Genomic DNA, 26,222 nt, shown 5'->3' with positions numbered 1-26,222 from the left:
TTCAATTGTCAACAATAAAAACTACCAAGTTGCTACTTCCAGCGTTTATAATTAAAATAGTTTTACTTGGTTATGAACTCTTAAATGGAGGTGGTAATAATTTTTTATTTGTTTTCTAACATCACCCAAAACTTAGAGACATTTATTTTTTTAATGGGAATTAACGGCTGTGATTTCAAGGCCCATGAAACAAGTTTGTAGACATTAATAAAGATATTTCCTGAACTCCACTAAACCAAAGCAAGAGTTATTGACGTATTGCAAGTAATTTTCAAAATGAGATCCTTAAGGATCTTCTCAGTGTTCTTAAAATTGATCTCAATTAGGGTTAATGCTTATGAATATGAACATGTCTATACTCTTGTTTTATGTCCTGAAAAATTAAATGCCTTTTTTTTTTTAAAGTGAGAGATTTCACTTTCAAATACAGTAATACTCTTCTCACTGATTTTGGTAATATTTCTTAATGAGGCAGATCCAGGTAAGGTATGTATTTTTCTACATTAATGTCCTGAAATATACTGGCTTAAAATCATCTTACACAATAAATAATATCTGGAAATGCATTAATATTTGAAGACAGAACATCAAGCTTGTGAATCACTGAGTCACTGACTCATCAGAATGTTCAACCCTGAAATGGTAAAAAAATAAAAGCCATTCAAAGCAAATTAAACCACGACTTAAGGCATAAAGTTATCATACATTTCTTGAAGATCACTCTCTCAATACACTCAATTACCAACATGTTGAGGACTAATGTTGGTGAGATGGCAACCCTGGGGGCTCCTATATAAGACCAGCACTACTGGTGACTGACAGATGTGACTTGTGTGCCAACGTCAAGCATCAAGCCTAAAACCAGTAGCAGGCTCACTAATTACTAAGTGCTGTCTTACAATGTTTATATCTTTAGAAAAGAAATTTTAAAAGCAGAAAATCTCATTCTATGTTTTCAAAATTTAAATGGTAGAGTTTTTATCTTGTAACACAAAATGATGTATAGTAACATTCTTGAAGATAATACTGATCCAAAATATTCCAATAAACTCCATGTCTAAGGATTTTATCCTGATAACATAATAATGGCTAATATTCACTAAGCATTTACTATGTACGAGGCATTGTTCTTACTATGTTCATATATTAAGTAATTTAATCCTCATAACAACCCTATGAGGTAGATACTATTATTGTCTTTAGCTCTGAGATAAGGGAGACTGAAACATAGAGACTAAGACTAAGTATCAATGCAAAGTCATACAACTAGTTAGTTGCAAAGCCAGGATTTGAACCCAAGGAGTCTGACTCCAGAGCTATGTTCTGTACCGCTACATCTACCCTCTGTACAAAAATACTGTTACAAGGATATTTATCCCAGAACTGTTTAAAAGAAGCAAAAATTGGAAAATAAAAAATAAATGATTCGTTAAATAAATTATGGTATATCCATATAATGGAATACTACCATACTATTAAAAATAATGTTGGGGTAAGTATTCAATAACATGAAAAATGTTCATGACACATTATATAAAAATTATGTTAGAAAACATAATGTAAATTTATTTATCTTAAAAAGGTATTTATGCATAAGAAAAAGACTAGAAGACTATCTAACAAAGTGCTAACTAGGTATCTCTGAAGAGTAAGTGATTTTCATTTATTTAACACAGGTGTCCCCAAACCTTTTACACAGGGGGCCAGTTCACTGTCCCTGAGACCGTTGGAGGGCCGCCACATACTGTGCTCCTCTCACTGACCACCAATGAAAGAGGTGCCCCTTCCTGAAGTGTGGTGGGGGGCCGGATAAATGGCCTCAGGGGGCCGCAGTTTGGGGACGCCTGATTTAACATAACGTATTAATATTCTAAAATGAACAAGCATAATTTCTACAATGAGAAAAAGTATTTTAAAATTCTTTTACAATAAGGTAATTCAGTATTCTAATTAATTTGAATGATGTCATATTATATATTCACCTAAAGATATAATTGATTTTACATATACATTTTAATTTAACTTTACCTTCCAAAAGCTGTGAGCTAACATTGACAAAATCAATTTTCTTCCGGAGATATCGCTGATTCAATTTCCAAATGCAAGAAATAAATGCATTCTTTTCAGCAGTGCTGCTGGCAACCCATTTATATATTTTTTCAAAGTGTAAATCAAATTCAGGATTTTCCTAAAACAAAGATATACAAAAGGTATTATTTTTGATCACATCCTTTTTCATTGCTAATGTAGAACCTACATTAAAAAAAGGAATTTAAGCTGTTTTTGGAAAATAAAGATTATTAAAAATCAGCTAAGTAACTGGAAGGGATGGGTTTGGAGAATTCAATTTGTAGCAAAAGTTTTTTTTACCACCCCAAAGAAGGTGGATGAAAAAATAACATACTGTTGTGGTCATTTTCTTCCTATGCCCTTTAGGTCTATGAGTAGAAACATGGGATGTATTAATGGCTTTGTGGCTTAGCTTCCTCATCAATAAGATGACAATGGTCTCTAGCTTTGACATGGACCAGATTTTTCTTTTTAAATTGCCTACAGAGTTTTAGAGTTACACATTTTCTTTAATAATGTACTACTATTTGAAACGGTAATTGGACACTAACTCCCTAATAGGGACTATATCTTCTAATTATAAAACTTGAGAAAAATGCAACGTATATCCTGGTGTACTTTCTAAGAACAATTGAGGTGAAAAGCAAAGATTGCTCCTAATTATTTTCTATTTTGAAAATAAGGAATGATTAAAGGTGTCTCAAAAGCTAAAAGTGCTGCTGGGCCTTAAAGTTTTTTATTTTTTTTGAGACAGGCTCTCACTCCGTTGCTCAGGTCACAGAGCAATGGTGCAATCATGGTTCACTGCAGCCTTGACCTCCTGGGCTCAGGCAATCCTCTCACCTCAGCCTACTGAGTAGCTGGGCCCACAGGCACATACCAGCATGCCTAATTTTTAAAATTTTTTATAGAGACAACGTCTCCACGTTACTCAGCTGGTCCTTCTGCTTCGGCCTCCCAAAGTGCTGGCATTATAGGCATGAGCCCCTGTGCCTGGCCTAAAGTTCTTTCATGTGATAAAGAAGCTCAACCAATCTGAGAGAATTACACTATACTTTCTACAAGTCTATTAAACCACATTACAGCAATAATCCACACCAGGCTAATATTTCTACCTTGAATGAATAGAACTACTCTTGACTATTATTTTAAAAAATAGGCTGGGCTTGGTGGCTCATGCCTGTAATCCTAGCACTTTGGGAGGCTGAGGCAGGCAGATGGCTTGAGCCCAGGAATTCGAGACCAGCCTGGGCAACATTGAAAAACCCTGTCTCTATAAAGAATACAAAAATTAGCCAGGTGTGGTGGCCTGCACCTGTAGTCCCAGCTACTTGGGAGGCTGAGGTGGGCAAATGGCTTGAGCCTGGAAGGTGGAGGCTGCAGTGAACCAAGATTGCTCCACCGCACTCCAGCCTGAGCGACAGAGTGAGACCCCATCTCAAAACAAAGAAACAAAAAGCAAACGAACAAACTTATGGATGTATACTTCTCTTTACATCCAAGGAATTAAAAAACAGGCTCAAATATTCTTAACATTAAAAAAAAATTAACATATTTGATTCATGTAAAGTGTTATTTGGGGGAAATATAAATACATTAAAGGTAAGGAAAGTTATATCACACTTTTACTGTGAAGGATTGGAATATCTTAGGAATCAGGACTTGATCTTTGGTACAGCTTCATATTACAGCATCATGGAATGACTAATTAGTTCAATTTATAGCTTAATAAACAGAATTGAAGCATCAAAAATTAAAAACCTGCCTTTACAATGAAAAGGTAATTGCATTATTATCCAAAAAGTACAGTAAGAGTATTGGCAACTAATAAGAAACTTGATGGGAAATAATCTCTTCCCTGGGAATATTTCCCATAATACCATAAAAGAAGCTGAGTGCTCCAGTGGCAACACTCACACAGATCAATGTGTGATACTAAATGGCTAACGTTAAGTTATGTATAAAAATTTTATGTTTTCTATCCATATATAGCGTACACACACCAAGGTGCCTACATAAAATGCAAAAAAAAAAAAAAAAAAAATCCATTAAGCAAGTCAGCAAGAGGCGTCAGCTGTGAGAATGCATTCGAATAAGCATTCAGCAATGTTACTGAATTATGCAAGCCAACAGGGTTACGAAGTGCAAAACTACTGAAGGGAAAAATGCTTTTAATAAAGGTGCAGCTTTAAAGAGCCCTTCAAGTGTTTTTTCTTAAAGAGAAACCAAGAGTAGAAAAGTTTCTACTCTTGATCCCTCTCCATGGTAACAAAAATTACTTATTAAAGTGGTTTTTAAACATCCCTTTATAACTTTTCTTCCAATTTCCATTTCTCTAAATTTCTGTCAAACCCAGTTACTACAGTTCACATTTTTCTAAACACTGGGTGCTCCTTAGGGATAAAGCAGAGGGCCAGTATGCTTAAAATACTTAAAGAAAAGGCACGTTCTGCATTTGGAAGAAAACTGAATTATACAGATATGCAGGGCTCTCCTCAAATTGTTCTTACTTCATTTTTTTTTTTTTATACCCAACTACCTGTCATTTTGTCCAGATTTTTGATCCTTGGAGGTTTGTACCAAAGTAAGGGTAAAACCAGGATTTAATCTTATCGAACTGCTTTACACAGACAGTTTTTTTCTTTTTGTTGTTTTTACTTTGTGCCTTTTTAGTAAATGTATGAGATTTGTAGAGTTAAAGGGCACCTGTAGTTTCACTAGTGTTAGCCTTGCTATTATTATGTTAGTCCTATCAATAGTACAAGTAGTTGTGGTACAAAGTATTCCCTAGTGCTCTGGAGGTGGGTTTGGGCTGCAGAGGAAGATGAGGGGCAGAGAGAGGGTGAGGAGGAGGAAGCACCTCATTTAACCAAAGGAGGCCAACTTGACTGCTTTGAAAAAAGGGTATGCTCTGAAAAGCCCTGAACTGTCAGGAAGTTAAGTGACCTTTAATGTGATTATCACATTATTCAACTTTGTTGGAGTTCGAGTGTGGTTTATGTATAAGGGTTAAGATTTATATCTTTATAGATCTTATTCTCAAATAAGTTATGTAACTCACTATCACTTCTTTTTTTTTTTTTTTTTTTTTGAGCCACAAACATCAAATCCCTCATGAAGACCAAGAAAGGCTCACTTTGGTTACATGATTTTGATTAAAACCAAACAAACAAAACCTCATGACACACCACTTTAAAATCCATACTGTGTATACATTTTATACAAATTAGGCTTAATCTAAACACAGAAATGTGGAGAGTCAAGGTTATATTGTTCTAGCTTATGTAGCTTGTGCACAAACATAATCATAGCTTTCAAAAAGCAAAAATCATAAAACAAACATATAATTTGTTTTTAGATCATTTTAGAATATGTAACACTATGTTTAAAATGAAAGATGCTTTCCGAACACAGGTGGACTAAGAAAAACCTACTTTGATAGCATCTTTGGCATCTACCACAGCAAGATCTCGAAGGGCCCAAGCGATCTGCCTTTTGTAGAAATCTCCCTTATCGGATTTCTTGACTTTGACCACCTTCACCTGCACAGGGCGTTCAGTTGTCACTGTTGAGTAGAACACACACTTTTGTTATAAATATTAGTCCTGTTACTCATTCTTCATTCACTCATTACAAGTATAGTTTTCAGGTGCCTCGTAGCTGATACTAAAAGAGTGTAATAATTTATAACAAGTGCTATGACTGAGGAAAGCACGGAATGCTAATAGAAGCATTTATGTCAGACTAGAGGGTCGGAGATAGATTCCTTGAGAAATAAAGGAATTATATATTAATATTAAATTAATTCCGACCAGTTTTAAAAAAAAGTATGATAAAATTCTAAAGAATGATTGACATATGTAAAGTCCCTGAGAGGCTTGAAAGAGCAAAATACCATTTCAAAGAGCTACAATGTATTTATACATAAAGGTCTAGCTATGTTGTCAGGCTTGTGTTAATTAAACTCTTGGGCTCAAGTGATCAGCCCGATTCAGCCTCCCTAAGTGCTGGAATTACAGGCATGAGTCACTGCTCCTGGCCTAAGAATTTCTTTATAGCAATGCAAGAATGGCCTAATACAGATACATTATGATTGAGTTAGGTTATTCCAAAAAGTCAATTTATCTTTTGAAAAACAAAGTATAATTATATACTACACTAACAAGGGAGAAAATTTTATAATAATAACAACGATATGAAATAAGCATTTGATAAAATTCAATACCCATTCATGATTTTTTAAAAAAGTGTAAGAAACCAGGAATACAAAGGGAACTTACTTAACACTACAAAGGATAGCTGTAAAAACCCTATACCAAATATCATGCTTAAAAATGAAGTCATTCTCTTTGAGATGGAGACTGTATTGATAGTCCTAACTAGTAAACTAAACCAACAAAAATAAATAAAAGATATAAAAAGCATAAAGGAAGGAAGAAAAATATCACTACTTTCAAAGAGCCTAAAAATAATTAGAATTAATAAGAAATTTTGACAAGATTGACAGACATCCATATAAAACACCAACAATGCATTGTAGAATTTAACAATATATGATTTTAAAATGTATTAATGTTAATAAGAGCTATTATTTAAGACTATCAAATAAAATCTAAGAATAAATCAATACCTGGGAGTAAATCCAACAATATACATGCCAAACCTTTAGAGAAAATGATGAAACTTATAAAAAGTTATAAAATACCTAGATAAATGGAGGACTGTACCATGTTCATGGCACAAAGATTCAATATAATAAAAATGTGCCAGGCACGGTGGCTCATGCCTGTAATCCCAGCACTTTGGGAGGCCGAGGCAGGTGGATCACGAGGTCAAGAGATCGAGACCATCCTGGTCAACATGGTGAAACCCCGTCTCTACTAAAAATACAAAAAATTAGCTGGGCATGGTGGTGCATGCCCGTAGTCTCACCTACTCAGGAGGCTGAGGCAGGAGAATTGCCTGGACCCAGGAGGCGGAGGTTGTGGTGAGCCGAGATCATGCCATTGCACTCCAGCCTGGGTAACAAGAGCGAAACTCCGTCTCAAAAAAGAAATAAAAATAAAAATAAATAAAAATTAAAAAATAAAAATGCAAGTTATTTCCAAATTGAACTACAGGTTCAAAACAATTCCAATCAAAATCCCAACAAAGTCTGAAACTTGAAAAGTTGTTTCTAAAATTTAGGTGGAGTATAAAACAAAAACAAAACAAAAATAAAACATAAGATGACACCCAGAAACACTCACACACACCATGACAGATGTCAACACAGGTGAACTAAGACTGAAATGTAAAAAGCAAAATTATAAAACTTTTAGAATTTAGGAAAATATTTTTATGACCACACAACAGATATCTGGGAAAGATCTCTTAAGACACCAAAAGGTACAGCCATAAAGGATTAATTAATTTCATTTAGTTTAAATTAAAAATTTCATTAAAAGGTATCATAAAAAGTGAAAAAAAGACAAGCCACCAACTGGGATGCATACAACCAACAAAAGACTGATACCCAGATTATAGAAAGAACTTGTACAAATCAGTAAAAGGACAAGCAACACAAGGGAAAAATGAGCAAAAGGCTTAAATAGGTAAATTTCACAGAGAATGAAATGACTAAGAAATTCATGAAAAGATGCTCAATCTCATCATTATAGGGAAATACAATTTAAAACCACAATGAGATACTATTTCACTGCCACCAGATTGGCAACAATTAACAGCCTGTCAAAACCAAGTGTTGGCTAGGAATTTGTTGACCCAATAATTTTTCCAATTGTAGAGACAGTGGGGATATTCAAAACAAAGAGGAAATATCTCCTAAATAATAAAAGGATACAAAACAAGTACTCTTTCTTACTAAATACCCACCTGTAGCACATAAAAAACAGTTCTTTTTCTTTTTTCCTGCTTTGCAGACATTCACAATGCTCAGCAGGCGTTCATCATTTGGTGTAAAAATGTCTCTTTGTAATGCATGCTTGATTGCTGTCATCTTTTCTCAGCTGAAAAATTCAGAGTATAGATATTTAGCTCATTCTCAACATCACTGCACCTTATACTTTTGAACTTTTGATTTGAAAATGATTTTTGGTTAACAAGCCTAGGGAAAATGATTTAACACATTAATACACCTAAATCACAAAAATATAAAGTTGTAAGTTTGGAAATAAAATTAGAGAACCAGTATTATTAACTCTAAAATGTTTGGAAATGCTCACTGAGTATGTATACACACACACACATACACATACTCACACACATACAAGATTTAAGGAAAAAATCTTCAAACCCATGCTCAATCTTTAAATATGGTTTTCTACATAAAGAACCCTTACAACTCAACACCAGAAAGACAAATAACCCAATTAAAACTTGGATAAAAGACCTGAATAGACATTTCTCCAAAGATACACAAATGGTCAATAACCACATCAAAAGATGCTTACCACCACTGGCCACTAAGGAAATGCAAATCAAAACCACAATGAGGTACCAACCACTTAACACCCATGAGGATTGTTAAAATAAAAACAACAGAAAATAACAAGTGTTGGTGATGATGAGAGGAAACAGAACTCTCCTACATTGCCGGTGGGATTGTAAAATGGTGCAGCTGCTTTGGCAAAAAGCTAGGTGGATCCTCATTAAGTTAAACATGGGTTACCTTATAATCCAAGAATTCCACTCCTGGGGGAATCGAAAACATATGTCCATGCAAAAATTTGTACATGAGTGTTCATCGCAGCACTATTTGCAATAGTGAAAAAACAGAAATAACAGAAATGTGCATCAAATGATACATAAGCAAAATGTGGTATATCCACACAATCGATTATTATTTGGCTGCAAAAAAAAAACAAGGAAATGAAGTAATGAAACATGCTACAATATTGATGAATTTTGAAAACATTATGCTAAGTGAAAGAAGCCAGACACAGAAGACCCACATACTGTATGATTCCATTGATATGAAATATCCAGAATAGGAAAATCCATAGATAGAGAAATGTAAGTGGTTTTCAGGAGCTGGAGGGGAAGGTGTAAAGAAGGAAAGGAGGAGTGATTGCAAACGGGTATGGAGTTTCTGTTTTGGGGTGATGACAATGTCTTTCAACTAGATAGTAATGATGGTTGTACACCTTTGTGAATATGCTAAAAATCACTGAATTATACAATTGAAAAGGGTGAATTTTATGATACGTGATCTCAATAAAACTGTTCCAAAAATAGGTTTCTACTTATCTCCCTTTTTTCATCTAACTCAGCATCTTTTCAAACATCAAGTTAAAATATTTCTTAATCTCTGTTTTTTCAAATACTTATTTGTGTGGATATCTATTTTCCAATGCAAATGTGTAGTATTTCACACATGTGAGCTTGCCTAGGACACTAACTTTTAAAATACTATTTCTTTCTATGGGAAAATGAGGAAATAATGATCTTAATTATTGATTTACAACACATTTTTATAGCACAATGACAATTTTATAAATTGTCTTTCCAGTATTTTACTCAATCTGTACAACTTCTATCTCTGCTCCAATTCCAAAAAATTGCTTTTCTCATACAATTCACATCTCCCCACTTCCATTTCATCTCAGCCTCCAGTCTTTTCACATTCTCCTCCTTTCTGTTCCCTTAAGCTGGGCTCTCAAAGTTTACTTCTTTTCCAGCCTTGCCTGGAGACAATGCTCATTTTCCTATACCTAAACTATCCCCTACAATTATTTCACCCTGTTTGTAGACCAGCTGATGTTGTTTTTTATCACTTTCCATAAACTATTTTTTCTCCACCTCTCTAGGATTATTAGATGCCACTTTAAAAAGCCACATACTCGCCTGGTGCAGTGGCTCATGTCTGTAATCCCAGCACTTTGGGAGGCCAAGGTGGGCGGGTCACCTGAGGTTGGGGGTTCGAGACCAGCCTGACCAACATGGAGAAACCCCATCTCTACTAAAAATACAAAAATAGCCGGGCATGGTGGCTCGCACTGAGGCAGAAGCATCAGCCTCCCGAGAGGCGGAGGTTGCAGTGACCCGAGATTGCACGATTGCACTCCAGCCTGGATAACAAGAGCAAAACTCTGACTCAAAAAAAAAAAAAAAAAAAAAAAAAAGCCACATATCCATGCTCATTGCATGCAGTACAAATATCTACATCCGGTGAAAGATAGACTTTCAATGCTGCTCAGCAATTAATCTCTCATTTGATGAATCCTTTCCTATTCCGCACGACTATTGTTCCAAATCCTTATTACTCTTCTTCAGTCCCCAACTCTAGCATTAGCTTCCTTCCTCTCCGCAAATGACTTAACAACCTACCTTGCAGAGAATATAGAAACACAATTCTCCCCAACTGCTTTCTTCTCCATCTCTCTACACCTTCACTCATCCTAACCTCCTTTTGGTCTATTATGGTGTCCATGCTGCTGATCCCTTTATTGTAGGGCCTAGATACTCGATTTCTTCCCAAGCCCAAGCCCCACTGTACACTGGCCAGTTTACTTTTCTATCTCTGGGCTTTTGTTCATGCAATTTTCTTTTCTTAGAATTCTCCCTGGGAAATTAAAATTCATCCCTCAAGAATGTGCTAAAATGTCATCTCTTCTGTAAAGCAGCCCCTCCCTGCCACCGCCCCACACAAAGAATATTTTCTACTTCTCTAACATTTCCCATCTACTGTAATAAAACAACATTTATGAACCGTATTTTCTAGCTAGTTGTATTTTATCCCCTATTCAAAGTAGGACCATGTCTTAATCATCTTTGTATTCCTAGAAGCTGGCAAATTAGGCATTTGGTAAATGTTTAAATTAACTGACATGATAGCTATAGCTTCTCCAAGATTCCCTCTTTCCAACTTTCACACCTATAAGCAAATGTCCAGGTTCAAAATCCACCATATTTGATTCCCTCTTCCGTTGTCAACATGAAATCTGCTACCACACTCTGATTTTCTCCCATCTACATGTAATTTATTCCTTTCTTTTCCCACTGCAAATACACTGACTCAGGTTCATATCGATTTTATTTAACTCTGCAAAATTTGGTTATCTCTCTGCATGGCCCCACAACCCTAAATAACAACAAAATAATCTTAAAGACAGTCTGTATTACGTCATGCTCTTACTCAACATTTTCTTAATGTTCTCAAAAACAAACCTTCCACCCCAAGCACTCTGTTCATTTTTGGATGTCAAATCTTTACTTTGGTACTTTCCATGTAAGGAATATCCTCTCCACCCTATCCAAACCCTAATTACACTTCATGGTTTACATGAAGTTGATTCAATGAAGATCTTAATCCAAATTGATCTCTTCTCTAAATTTCTACAGCACTTACTGCATTTGCTAAACAAATCAACCATTTACTGTCTAATGGGCTCAATCAATCATAAGCCTCTGTATCTCAAGAATTCTCTTAAAGAGAAAGAAGGGAGGAATGTTCATAATAGTTTTGTGTTTAGTGGATACTTATATCTCTTAAGGTAATTAGAACTGAATAGTAAAAACTGGTCAAATGAATGACTAATACGGACCAACGTTTACCCATACTCCCGCTCTGGCTAAAAGCAACAACTGAATTGTACAGTAAGTGGCGAAGAAACAGGAGAGGACTGGGCATACCTCATAAAGAAGTTAGGCATAATCAAAAGCAGTATGTGACTCTTCATTCAGCAAATACTGATGCTTATTAGGTGCTAGACACTACTCTGGGTTATGGTGGTCAACATGACAGACATGTTCATGAAGACCTGAGGCCGCGTGCTTCTATGACATCCTGCAAGTCGAGTGATTAACTTCAGTCTTTTCAGTACTTTTCGGCAAGTCAGTAAATACATCCCTAGAAGTCCTCTAAAATTATTTTCCAGGTCTGAGAACCCATGTCTGACCACGTTCCAAAGGCAGCCGGCCACTCTTTACTCCGTACTGGTTGTTTCCTTAAACTCAGTTGGACCACCACAGTGTGTGACAAATAGCTGGTCAGTGTGAGTGCCCGTATGCATTGGGTCCTGCATGCTGCTGAGACATATTAATGCATGAAGTATTGTCATCTAGAAGATAAAACTGTGCACGAAAATAGAGTAATGCACTTAAGAGATTTGGGGCGGCGGGGAGAAACGTGGATTTGGACAAAGGGGAAGGCAATGTCACGCTCTCCTCCTGGCACGCCAAAGAGCGTACGATCAGGGCCATTTTGCACAAATAAAATCTGGCTCCGATGGGCGGAACCGTAATGGGGCCCGTGAAGACTGCCCTCCCAGCTCCGCATTCTCCTAGACCCGAGGACAAGGGGCTGGAGAATGCTCTGACCAGACTTTGCGTCTTACCGGGACAAACCGGGAAAGGAAGGTCAGAGGGAGCGGCGCCAGACCCCGGGCGTGGAGACAACAGTGGGACTGAGGAGCCGCCTTAGACCCTGGTGCCCGTCTGTCAGCCCGTCTGTCCGCCGCCGCCGGGGCTACCGAGCAGCTGCAGCCGAAGGCTTACCGCAAGGCCGGACTGAGCCCGGCTGTGCCGAGGCGGGTGTTTCAAAACGGAGACCGGATGGGGGCCTCGAGGATGTGCCCCTAAACAAAGTCTTGAACGGGAAGTGGCCGTTCCCCCAACACTTCCTATATCCGGGCACGTGACAAACTCCGCGCCGGAAGTTGACCCCGTAGAGAAGGAAGAAGAAGCGAATGGGGGGGGGAAAGGAGTGGCCAATAGACGCGGAGGGGCGGGCCGCCAGCCGACGGGCTTGGCCAGGCTGAGCAAGGCCTCACTGGAGGGGCGTGTCAGGGAAGGGCAGAGGCGGGGCCTTTGTGGCACAGAAACTGACGTGGGAGTTGGGGATTTTATGCTGTGCAGTATTATTTTCTCTAAAAGAGTTCTTTTTTCAGATATTTGCAGCAATTCATTTAAGAAGAAATTCGATTAAATGTTTTCCTTTTTTCATATGTAAAGCTCTTTTAACCCTAGAGCTTTACTACTTAAACTTTGGAGAGCTTAAATGAGTTAAATCAGAATCTCTGCGGGTGGGATCCACACATCAGTACTTTTAATATGGTCCCAGATGATTCTCATATACAGCTATGGTCAAGAACCATTGTTCTCGTGACCTTGATACTCAAAGTGTGGTCCGTGGACTATCTGCTTGGGCATAATCTGGGGTCTTTTAGGAAATGCAGCCTCTCTGGCTCATGCCAGATCTACTGAATCAGAATCTGCATCTTAACAAGATGATGCTTATGCATATTTAAGTTTGGGAGGCATAAATGATGCCAATGTTGCTGGTTGCGAGGTAGGTGTCTTATTTATTCCGTAGTCCTGGCATCTTTTTCTGCAATAGACACTTTGATTCCAGGTACAGAGGTGATTCAGGCATGAATCTTACCCTAAAGGAGTTCACAGTGTGGTAGGACTAGACATGGTGTAGATACAAATATATATAAAATAGGACACAAAATAAGTGACCAAAGAGAGATACAGATCAAGTAAGTGTGCTAGAAATTCAAAGGACCAATTTCTTTGCTCCTGCTCAACACAGTCCTTTGCAAGGGGATGCAGGAATACATTCATGCATGCCATTCATTTGACAGATAACCAGAGCCACCTCTAAGCCAGGCATTGTGTTAGGTGCTGGAGATACAAAACAGGGGTCCCACCTAGAAGGAGGGCATACTCAATGGGGAGAAGAACTAAATAAGTGCATAAATTATAGTCTAGTGAGGTAAACTCAACAACAGTGGTAGAAAAAAAGACTGACTACCATGGGAATGCAAAAGAGGGAGTAATCATTCTGCCAGAGATGGATTCACTGAGAAAGTGACAAATGAACTGTGCAAAATATCTTTCAGTATTTATCTGAAGACCTAATTTGGTGGAAAAAATAGCAGCAATAGCAGGGAACTGTTTGTTACTTAGATTAATATATTGTAGTCAACAGTACTTAAAATACCTTTCACTTTCATCAAATGACTTTCCTTTTAAGAGCAGGATCTGGTTATATCTTTACAAAGACCCCTTCCTGCCTGGCACCAGAATGCTTACTGTGGATACTCTTTCTATGACAATTGCATGTGTTATTTGGTCCTATTATCTTTCTTTTATTTGCCTATATGTTTGTAGTCCCCCTCAAAGTTTGGAAATGAATTGCACTTCAGAAGCTAGATCTCTTTCTTGAACCTCAAGATTTGTGTGTATACTGCCCATCGCCTGACATTGCCACTTGGATGTCTTATAGACACCTCAAATTTGTGTGTCCAAAAATTAAATTATCCTTTCTCCTCTTGGATTCCCTGCAAAGTGAAACTTATGTGCAATAGTTCATTTGGGGATTTGATCCCAGGGAGCAAAAGTGAGGGAAGAGGAAGAAGACAAAACAAAGAAGAGGAAGATGCAGTATAAGAATGTTACTGAATTGGCATCACCATATTTGAATGTTTTCTCAGTCTCTTAGGACCTTCTAAGAAGCTTTATGAAATGAGCCTCAGAACTGTCCATTAAAGGAAAGAACGAAGGAAGCATTTTTGTGTTGGCTCCTGTCCCCTTTAATTGAAGGTTAAAGCCCTTGAGCATTAACTACTCCTCACTTCCAAATCGCACAGTTGTGAATGCCAAGCTGACTCCCACATCAGAGACACACTGGAGCAGGAAGTAAGAGGAGAGGTGCTATCATTCTGCACTTGTTCAAAGCCCATCAGACTGCTCCAAGCAGGTTGCTGCAGCAGTGGTTAGAATAATAGGCTGAAGGGATTTGAAGTGGTGGCCCAAGGTGCATGGAAGGACACAGAAGGTGTCCATACCTTACACCACTCTGATCTGCTTGTGCCCTCTGTTATGTTCAGTCCTTCACAGAGGTCTCTTCAAGGTGATGACCAAATCTCAGCAAAGCCTTAATATAAGAGAGTTAATAGAATAAGCTTCAGTTGTTAGTGCTGCACTGATGTCAGGAGCATACTTGTATTAACTCCCTCTTCCACTACCCATTCTAATTTTCCCTCACTATTGGCCAGCACATCAGCCGTCTAGGTTGTTTCTTTGGTGAGATGGCCGCCACCTTCAGTCTTATTTTCCTTTCTCTGGTTAAGCCATGATCACTGTAGTTGCCTGTTCAATTTATCCTTGGGTACAGAAACACTGAGATAAGCCGCAGTGAATTCTTTGGATTCCAAATTCCTCCCAAGTGCTACTGTGGAGCAACAATCCCAGATCCTTTTGCTAATCACAGTTGATTACATCCACAAGCTTAGTAATTCCTTTCTTTGTCACCTTGTCCACTTCCATAAGAAGCACAAAGTAACCAAGTAAAAGTTTTAAGTGCAATGAATTCCATAATATTTATCTTGGTGGAAGCATTCCCCACTCAATCCCTGTATAACCAATTATTGCAATCTAGCAAATCCTATTCTTTTTTTTTTTTTTGAGACAGTCTTGTTCTGTCACCCAGACTGGAGTGCACTGATATAATCTCAGCTCACTGCAACCTCTACCTCCTGGGTTCAAGCAATTCTCGTGCCTCAACCTCCCAAGTAGCTAGGATTATGGGTGCATGCCATCATACCTGGCTAACTTTCATATTATTTTTTAGTAGAGATGGGGTTTCATCATGTTGGCCAGGCTGGTCTCAAACTCCTGACCTCAGGTGATGCACCTGCCTCCTTGGCCTCCCAAAGTGCTGGGATTGCAGATGTGAGCCACCTTGCCCAGCCCATATCCTAAATTTGAGAGGGAAGAAACACAAATTCTGCAAGTGGGTCACTGGGAATGATAATAAGGACCAATCCTTCTCCCATTCCTGGGTTTCTGGAACCATGTCTTTAGCTGTTAGGGCACACTTTATTAGTCTATTCAGTGCATTTACCACCTTTTTTAGGACAACATCCCAATCCCAAGAAGACATATTAGCCAAGCCTGTAACAGGCCATTTCACCATTTCATAAAGCTAGCTGCATCTGAGTGATGAGGGATATGGAAATATATGTGAATAGCCATGGATTCTATGGTATATTCAATGGGTATATTGTGACTTTTTGGGGGCTATAAAATGGATTCCTTGGTTGAGGTAATGCTGATGAAGAATGACATAGTTCTGGTGATTATAGATGTTGGCAGAATCACTGTAGGCAAGAAAGGAAACACTAGAAGCTCTCAAATAGTTTTACTTCAGGCCACTTGTCCTTTTATATAAAGTGAACAATAAAATGTGCTGCGCTAAGCTCTTCCAACTGGAAAGGTATTCCTACAGGTTACCATTCTTAGAGCTATCCCTGAGTAGGTCTAAAGTGTAGCAGCCCACTTTTACCTACCCACCAAGACAATGTGCCAACCTATCTGTGAACCAGGCTCAAATGTTTAACTCTGTGTGAGGTTTTCATAAAGAACTTTCAAGAGGCCATAGTAGTGAATTGAGGAAAAGATGTCAATGCTATAAAAGTAAGTGTTGGGGGAGTCTGAGTCAGACATTCATGTAATTTACTTGTGTCTTCTAGATCTACTTATATTAGAACCTATATGATTTCCATACTTCAGTAGACTGCTTCTGTCCTTATGATTTGGTGTGCCTGATAATATCCAGCCCTAGTTTTCCCAATGGAGAATAGTTCTCTGCCTTGGAAGGCATGGCCCTGTTTACCACTAGGGAATTGTGCTGCAACGCTCTCACTGGAGCTTTCTAGAGATTTCACACAGTGCTCTTATTCATCACAGATCCTTCTAGCACCATCAGATCTGCTGCAAAAAATGGCCTGAACATTAGGACAACTTTGCATCCCAACCCTTCTGGACAACATATCCAAGTGGTGGGCATTTAGTTTCACAGTTAAGTTCATTCCAATATTTTACTCCTGGGAAACAGAGTCTAGTGGTGATTCTTCACTCACATGTGATAAATTCATTCTAACATTCCTGATTCCTTGAATCTTCTGAATTCCTTCTCAATACTCATTCAAGATAGTTCTAGCATGTCCACCTCATTTAGCACAGGCCATTGTCATGCCCAACATTTAATGAGACCCCAATGTTGTATATTAGGACTTACTCCAGGTGTCTATCAAAACATTAAATCCAGAATCATAGGCGAATGGCCCCACATCATAAAATTTCCCTTGTCCAGGCTTACAATCTGATTCTTGTGCTCTAACACTCGAACTGTTCATTCTCACTCATGTCCCCCTTGTTCCTACTGATACATGCTTGCTCATTTTGCAGTTACTTTTGACTTCATCTAGTTTGGCAAATTTCAAATGGGGATGAATTTTTACCCCCAGGGAGCATTTGACAATGTCTGGAGACATTTTTGGTTGTCATTACTGAGAGAGATCTACTATCATCTAGCGGGTAGATGACAGAGATGCTTCAAAATAGGCTGTAGTATATATGACAGCCATCCACAACAAAGAATTATTCAGGCCAAATGTCCCTAATACCAAGGTTGAGAAACACTATCTAGCTCTACCTGGATCAGAGATGGCAATTCCCCGCATAGGCTGTGCTGAGATCTGACCCTGGTTATAGGGTTGAGACAATCTGTGTATGTGACAAGTGGGTAGTAATAGGTGTGGATATTGTGGAAAATGAGGCTATATTATAAAGCATTTGCCTCAGAAATATTCTTTGCGGCATTTCCAGACAAGGGAGACTTTTTTTTTTTTAATCAAGAAGACTTGGTATCGAGGATAAAACAAAATCTGTTAATTTAAGATTATAAGGCCCACACAAATGTCCCCATTCTAGATCTCAAAGGTCTATTATTTTCCTACTAGGGATCTGATTTAGCGTGAATGATGTTTATAAGCTGTGCATTTGCAGCTATGGTTTGAATGGAGTGTAAGGATAACCCTTTTGATTAGATAATGGGGATGATTTTCAGTACAATCTGCTCAGTGGCTACATCGCCTTCAAGGCTTTCATAGTGTTTCCTGATTAGATAATTGGGCAGGCTGAGCCTGCCATTTTCTTTTCTTAAGATCTCCAAAGCAGTTAACAGAAGTCAGCTTGCTTTATAATTATAGTTGCTTCCATAACGCTCAAGTGCCATATAATCCAATGCCTCATCTTCTGCTTCTATCTCATTCCATTCTACTACCGTTGAGTGTCTGAGTAATTGTGACTGTGGGGCATGCCAGAGGTAGCCATCACTTGCAGTGTACCACTCACCACTTACCACCAGCAGGGGTCCTTATTGTCCTGTGATCAGTGTTTTAGGGTCAGGTTCCAAAATTCCACACTGAGGATTTGCTTATGAAGGTCACTTTTGGTCCCTGGATTCACCTGAAAGCAGAGCCCAAGACACAGGCTAATGTGCTGGTAGTTTGCTTGAGAATATGAATTCATGGACTAGGATTGGAATTCAGAGGTAATAAAACAGAGAAGGAGGAAAAGCCAAGTCAAGTGTACATTACTGAATTGACTTCCACTGTGGGCAACTAGTTGATAAATCCTGTACTGTCTTCTGAAATGTGTGCCTTATGAAATGTGTCTCAGAACTGTGGACTGGAGTGAAGAAAGAGGAAAGCATTTATTCACTGGCTTCTGTCTGTCATTGGTCAAAGTTTTCACCACATACTTCTAGTTGCATACATGCATGTAGTGTTAACTTCTTCAGGTATTCCACACTGTGGCATGAGATGCAATATCCTATGCCGTTGGATAGGGGGTGAGAAAGGCAAGGTGCTGTTACATGGCCTTTGACAGAAGGCAGCTGATTCCTGCACAGGACTGGCCACTGCAGCAACACATAGAATAAGGAGTAAGGCTGGGAGGATTTAAAATGGTAAATGAGAGATGTTCAAATACTGCTCATGCCCCAGTTTTCTCTGTTTGGGTTAATGTTATCTCCACTTTTCCAGATACTCAGACTAGTCTTTGACACCTCTATTATTTTTTTTAAGAGATGGTGGTCTTGCTGCATTGCCCAGCCTGGCCTCAAATTCTTGGGCTCAAGGGGTTGTCTTACCTCAGCCTCCTAAACATCTGGGACTACAGGTGTGCACCACAATGCCTAGTTTGGATTCCTATTTTTATCTCATACTTTATATCCAGTAATTTAAAAATCTTGTTGATTCTGCCTTCAAAATACATCTAGACCACTTTTCACTATCTTCACTGTTTCTCTTTTCTGGATTATTGCCAATATCACGTCTCTTCCGAATTACTGCAAAAGCCTCCTATTCTGTTTGCTTTTTTTCTCTCTCTTTTTCTCTCTTTAGAGACAGCGTCTTGCTATGTTGCCCAAGATGGCTCAAGTAATCCTCCTCCAGAGTAGTTGGGATTAAAGGTATACATTATCACACATAGCTAGTTAAAAATGTGTGTGTGTGTGAGTGTGCGTGTGTGTGTGTGTGTGTGTGTGTGTGTGTGTGGTGACAAGGTCTCTCTATGTTGCCCAAGCTGGTCTCAAACTCCCAGGCTCAAGCAATCCTTCCACCTCAGCCTCTCAAAATGCTAGGATTACAGACATGAGCCACCACATGCTTATCTGTCTACAGATGATTCTGAACACAGATGTCAGCATGATCTTTTTAAAAGCATGAGTCAAATCATGTTACTCTTTGCTCAGAACCCTCCAATAGCTTCAGAATAAACGCCAAAGTCCTTATAGTTACCTGTGAGACCTACAAGTCCACCTTCCCCAGCCAGTGCGACTTGATCTTCTACCATCCCTTTTTGATTGTTCTCCTCCAGTTCCTTTGACACCCCCACCCCATTCCGCCCTTGTACTCACTCATCATTGGTTCATAAAAAGTCCAGGCAAACTGCCTCAGGACTTCTGTGCTTGCTATTCCCTCTGCCTGGAATGATTTTCCATTAAATATCTGCATAGCTTACTACCACGTCCCTTCCAAGTCTTTGCTCAAATGTGACCTCACTGAGGCCTTCCAAGAATAACCCTTTGTAAAATCATTCTCCAGCCACCTTCCTCCCAGCATTCTTCATCTTCCTTTTTTTGCTTTTGATCTTCATGATTCTCACTACATTTTGACATACTGTATATATTATTTGTTTGTACATTTGTTTATTTGCTGTTTCTCTAGAATAAAGTTTTATAAAAGCAAAAATTTTTATCACTGTTTTGGTCACTGATGTATCCTGGGTTCCTAGAACCTAGAATAATATCTAACAATTATATAACACTTATTATGTGCTATGTACTATTCTGAGTATTTTTCATGTATTAATTAATTTAATCATCACAACTACCCTTGAGGAAGGAATCTTTATTATCCTCATTTTAAAATCAGAAAACTGAGGAACAAATTGTCTACTCCTAGGACACACAATATACCATCATAGTCTCTCAGTGAATATCTCTTTATGTTACCACAGCTCACTGCATAAAGTAGTCTTGAGAAGCAACATGAAATAATGAAAGTATATCGTTACTGCAATTGATATGGGAGGGGGGCAGGGAAGTGCTGGAAAAAGAAGGGCTTGGTTCTGGCTAGGGCTCCACACCCCTGGGCCTGGGCCCACGGACCTAGGTGAGGACAGGCATTCTTGCCTTCGTGCCCAAATGTTGCATTTTCCAAGACCACCCTGGCCCGCCACACCTCAGTCTTGCACCTATAAAAACCCTGAGACCGTAGCGGGCAGAGACACGAGCAGCTAGACATTGAGAGGAACACCTTGGCAGAAGAATACTCAAGAGGGTGGACATCGATAGGAGCATGCCAGGGGAAGAGCACACCAACAGACCCGGCAGGCCGTCCACCAGCAGGCCATTGGCCTGCGGAACTGTACAGATTTGGCCGGGGTGGTCAGATTCTGGGCTCCTGAGCCGCCTGACTCCAGGGAAAAACCACCTTCCCACTCCATCTCACTTCCGGCTCCCCCATCTGCTGAGAGCTACTTCCACTCAACAAAACCTTGCACTCATTCTTGAAGCCCACGTGTGATCCAGTTCATACACCAAGGCAAGAAACCTCAGGATGCAGAAAGCCCTCTGTCCTTGCCATAAGGTGCGAGGTCTAATTGAGCTAACACAAGCCGCATATGGCCGGCTACAGTAAAAGAGCACCCGGTTAACAGATGCCCACTGGGGCTTCAGGAGCTGTAAACATTCACCCCAAGACACTGCCATGGGGTTGGAGCCCCACAACCTGCCCGTCTGCATGCTCCCCTTAGAGGTTTGAGCAGTGGGACATTGAAGAAGTGAGCGACACCCTCATCGCATGCCCTGCGTGGAGGATAAGGGAACTTTTCCTGTTTCAGAATCACACAGACCAGGGGTTCAGATCTGGTCTTTACCCTTTGTTGAGTCAATGACCACAGGGCAAGTTGCTTAACTCTTCAGAGCCTCAATTTTCTCATCTGTAAATAAAAAATAATAATCTCTTCTTGTGCAGATTTGCTAAGACATTTCTTGTAAAGCACTTGTCACATTGCTTGGCACACAGTAAGCATTCAATAAATGGTAGCCGTTATTACATGTAGATTGGTTTAGCAGATTAAATTGGGCAGATTAACCTTCTTGAAAAACATGTAATAGTTACCCAGCTCTCTGCCCAAGGAGGCTCTGAGGTTCTGCTTCCTTTACATGGAAAGAAGGCTGCATATATTAAGATATATCACATAAGAGGGAATCTCATATTAACATAGCATGAAATAACTTTTCCACTGTTAATAAGCTCCAAGGGAAAAGTCTCTTCTAAATGTTGAAGAGTAAATATTGATGATTTATGGAAGTTAATTGTTTCCTCAGAGAAATCGCTCTTGTTACTGTGCACCAGTAAAACAAGACCTGAAGATTGTAAAGACTTCGTGTTCTTCTCAAGATCTGAATCCATTTAACACCTTTTGAAGGGGGAAGAAGAACATTGTTTAGTGAGAAAATTCATAGATTTCATGGAAGTGGACTTTCATATGGCCACTGTTACTGGCATCCAAACTGTCCTTTGATGTCAGTCTAATTAATTTCAATTTGGGTATAAAGCTAAGGGATCTTCAAATGTTTAAAATTATTTGACATTTATTATGACAATTATTTTGATTTTTCTCTTCCCTATTTTGGGAGGCCAAGGCAGGAGAATCTCTTGAAGCCAGGAAATCAAGAGGAGTTTGAGACTAGCTTGGCCAAGGTAGTGAAATCCCTTCTATACAAAGAAAAAAACAACAAAACAAAACAAAAAAGACAAAAATTGGCTGGACATGGTGGTGCACGCCTGTAATCCCAGCACTTTGGGAGGCCAAGGTGGGTGGATCACCTGAGGTCAGGAGTTTGAGAACAGCCTGACCAATATGGCAAAATCCTGTCTCTACTAAAAATACAAAAATTAGCTGGGCATGGTAGCACACACCTGTAATCCTGGCTACTTAGGAGGCTGAGACAGAAGAATTGTTTGAACCTGGGAGGCACAAGTTGCAGTGAGCTGAGATGCACCACTGCACTCCAGCTTGGGTGACAGCAAAACCCCATCTCAAGAAAAAAATTAGCTAAGCATGGTTGTGTTTGCCTGTAGTCTCAGCTACTTGGGAGGCTGAGGCAGGAGAATCACTTGAACCTGGGAGGTGGAGGTTGCAGTGAGTCAAGATCACACCACTACACTCCAGCCTGGGCAACAGAGCAAGACTCCATTAAAAAAAAAAAAAAAAACTGAAAGAAAAAGAAAAAGTAAAAAGAAAAAAAGGGTAGTTGTTGGTACCAGGAGGAAAGGAGATGTGGAGCAAACCTGACCTGACCTGAAGCTTGGAGCCCAGCCCAGGCAATTTCAGTCCAGCTTAGTCCAGCCTGATCAACCATATTGCAGTCAACCTACAGATGCATGAGCAAGAGCTAACTGCTTGTTTTTAAGCCTCTCAGATTTATGACTGTTTGTCACACAGCATTATTGTGAAAATAGCCAGATTGTAACCAAGCATCTCAGCTTTGGAATGCATTTAAAAATTTTTTTCTTGGGTCTTAAAATATGGCCTTGAAATGTAGTTTTAAACTCTGTTTCTCTCTCCTTCTTACCAGATACTTGCACCGTGCATGCTTATCTAACTATATGTTTGCTTAAAATTTCAGGAGCTAATTTTGAAACAACCCAGGCACGAAGCCCCTATAGAATCCTCCTTCTTTAGATGGAGTCATGAACAATTAATTAGTCCACCATCATCTGATTGAAGTCAAGATAACACCAACCAGATCTTCAGATGGGCAATGACCCAAGGCAGCCATTGGAACAAGACATAAAGACCCCGAAGCCTGTAGTACTCACTCCCACATCTCCCATACAGTCTCCCTTTGAAAATCCTATAGTAAGTCTTAAAACGAGATGGTATCTTAGAATGCTAGTTCACCATCTTCTCAGTTTGCTGGCTCTCCAGTGAAAACCTGCATTTTCTCCCATCAAACCTCACTTCTGGTGTTCGGCTTTCAAGTGGCAAGTAGCTGAACCTGCATTCAGTTACAAGGTGATACAAAGAGATGCTCAGAATGTGGCCGAGAGAGGACGCAGGCCAGGCGCAATAACTCATGGCTGTAACCTCAGCACTTTGGGAGGCCAAGGCAGGAGAATCGCTTGAGGCCAGGAAATCAAGATAAGCCTGGGAAACATAGTGAGACCCAGTCTCTACAAAAAAATTTTAAAAATGTATTTGCCAGATGCGGTGGAACATGCCTGTAGTACTAGCCACTGGGGAAGCTAAGGTGAGAGAATCGCTTGAGTTCAGAAGTTTGAGGCTGCAGTGAGCTATGATTGCACCACTGCATTCCAGCCTGGGCAACAGTGAGACTCTGTTTCTTAAAAAAAAAAAAAAAGAGAGGGAAAGGGTACAGACAATTGCTGGAGTGTGTACTAGTGAGGATGTTTATGGGTATACTCCATGTGTGCTGATGAGGGTTTATAAAGGAGGCAGCTCTCGTCCACTGCTCCAGAACTCAGCTGGGTGACCTAAAATTGTAGAGCTCACTTGCACTTTGTTATCTGAGTAAATTTCCATGCTAGGAATGATTCTCCTTCAGGTGTGGTGTACAGCCTGAATGCCTGTATGGGTGACTCTGTGACTCTTGATTCCTAGGCCCTAGGAGTTTCAGACTGCTTGCAGTGCTTACAGCAAAAGAGGAGTAAAAGAAAAAATCATAAGGAAAGAGTCTAGAGAAATAAAGACATTTTGGCCTACAGAGGAATTAAACAGAAAGAGTGGGGTGGGGGGAGAAAAGAAGACAGAGAATGCAAAGGGAAGAGAAAAGAAACAGAGGAAGTAGTGCTAATGTGATTAGGTTTTCAATAAATACTCAAAAGTTGTATTTCCTTTATAAAAATTATATGTCAAAAATTAAATACGTATATTTTGAGTGCCTCCTGTATATAATCCAAAGATGAATGAGATACTATCTTTATTCTCTTTATAAAGACATCACTCTAATATAGGAAGTGGTCACTTTTGTTAACCACAGTCTGAACTTTTTCCCCAAGAAGCAAACACATAAACTATATGGATAGGTTTTTATTCACTGGAGAGGGCAAGCAAGACTTGGCATAAGACACTCAAGCACATCATCATTTTCACTCCCTGCTTTCATCAAAAGTTGTTTTTAGCTCTTGCCCTCTTTGTTAATTCTCAATATAGACAATTCTCAACACAACTAGATACTAGACGACTTTTCAGGGAATAAGATTAAACTAAGTCATTTTTCTACATTTTGATGCTGTCTGTAAGTGATGGCCTTTATATTTTAGCTCCTTCATAGGAAATAAACTTGAATAGCTCTTTGCTTTTTTAATTTTTTTAAAAAAAGCCTTACAGAACAATTGCAAAGATAGTACAGAGAACTCCTACACGCTCCTCACCCAGCTTCCCCACAGCTAACATCTCACATAACCATGGTACAATGATCAAAACTAAGAAATTAACCTCCCTCAATGCCACTAACTAAATTATAGACCTTATCAGATGTCACCAGCTTTTTCACCAATATATTTTTTTCTGCTCCAGATCTAATCTAGTAATCTACATTGTACATCATTTTCATTTCTCCTTAAACTTTCTTCCAATCTGTTCATCAGGGTTATAGATTGAATTGTGTTTCCTCACCTCCAATTCACACGCTGAAGTCCTACCCTCCAGTGCCTCTGAATGTGAACTTAACTGGACATAGAATCTTTATACAGGTAATCGAGTTAAAATGAGGTCAATAGAGTGGTAATCCAATATGACCGGTATCCTCATAAAAAGGGGAAATTTGTACAAAGATGTGAAGGAAGATGATGTGAAGTCAAGGAGATGATGGCCACCTACAAGCCTGAGAGAGAGAGAGAGGTCAGGAACACATCTTCCCTCACAGTTCTCAAAAGGAACGAGCACTGTAGCTCCTTAATTTGGACTGCTAGACTCCAGAACTGTGAGACAACAAATTTCTGTTGTTTAAGTCACTCTCTTTGTGGTAGTTGGTTATGGGAGTCCTAGCAAACGAATACACTCAGTTCTTCCTTGTCTTTCCTGACCTCGACACTTTCAAAGAGTAGTACCTTGTAGAATCTCCCTGAATTTGGATATGCCTGATATTGTCTTATGGATAGACTAGGGTTATGGATTTTGGAGGAGCATCACAGAGGTGACATGCCTTTCTTAGTGCCCCATTTCCGGTGGCATGCAATATGGATATATGTCCATACTGGAAGGTTAACCATGATCCCTGGTTAAGATGATGTTTAGCAGGTGTCTGCCATTGCAAACTTACTATTTTTTTCTATTTTTAATCAACGAATATGTTAGAGGAGACACTTTGAGAGTATTAAAATATCTCATCTCTACATAAACTTTTACCCACTAGTTTAAGCATCAATTTGTTGACCATGTCTGCAGCAGTTACTACCATGTTTGAGTTTTTGTTTTGGAGACAGAGTCTCACTCTGTTGCCCAGGCTGGAGTGCAGTGGTCTGATCATAGCTTACTGCACCCACGATTTCTTGGGCTCCTGCCTCAGCCCCCTGAGTAATGGGGATTACAGGACCATGTCATTGTGCCTGGCTAGTTTTTAAATTTTTTCTAGAGTCAGGGTCTTGCCATGTTGTCCAGGCTGGTCTTGAATTTTCTGGGTCTCAAGCAATCTTCCCACTGTGGCTTCCCAAAGCACTGGCCAAAATTGTATATATCTATGGTATAAAACCTGATATTTTAAAATATGCATTCATTGTGCAATGGGTAAATCAAGCTAAATCTATTCTCTTAAGCAATTT

At 39.2% G+C, this 26,222-nt stretch overlaps 1 protein-coding gene across 10 annotated transcripts in view; it reads right to left on the bottom strand.

Moving 5' to 3' along the window:
• The window catches only part of EXOC1 (exocyst complex component 1), a 52,008-nt gene extending 39,291 nt beyond the window's left edge, over nt 1–12,717 (bottom strand). For 5 of the 10 annotated variants that reach the window (XM_074396148.1, XM_074396150.1, XM_074396151.1 and 2 more), the window contains exons 1-4: nt 12,568–12,703; nt 7,945–8,078; nt 5,505–5,635; nt 2,029–2,188 (exon numbers count right to left, since the gene is read on the bottom strand). In XM_074396148.1, coding sequence (XP_074252249.1) covers nt 2,029–2,188; nt 5,505–5,635; nt 7,945–8,068 — 415 coding nt within the window. In that variant the 5' untranslated portion in view covers nt 8,069–8,078; nt 12,568–12,703. Of the gene's footprint in view, nt 1–2,028; nt 2,189–5,504; nt 5,636–7,944; nt 8,079–11,703; nt 12,097–12,407 lie in introns of all 10 variants that reach the window. The other 5 variants (XM_003933610.4, XM_003933609.4, XM_074396149.1 and 2 more) reach the window with 4 other exon arrangements.
• Nucleotides 12,718–26,222: the final 13,505 nt, after the last annotated feature.

The sequence above is a fragment of the Saimiri boliviensis genome, chromosome 3, assembly GCF_048565385.1.
Source record: "Saimiri boliviensis isolate mSaiBol1 chromosome 3, mSaiBol1.pri, whole genome shotgun sequence".
In the NCBI taxonomy this organism is placed as follows: Eukaryota; Metazoa; Chordata; class Mammalia; order Primates; family Cebidae; genus Saimiri; species Saimiri boliviensis.
The sequence above is the reverse complement of the archived record's forward strand: the minus strand, read 5'-3'. Positions and strand labels throughout refer to the sequence as shown.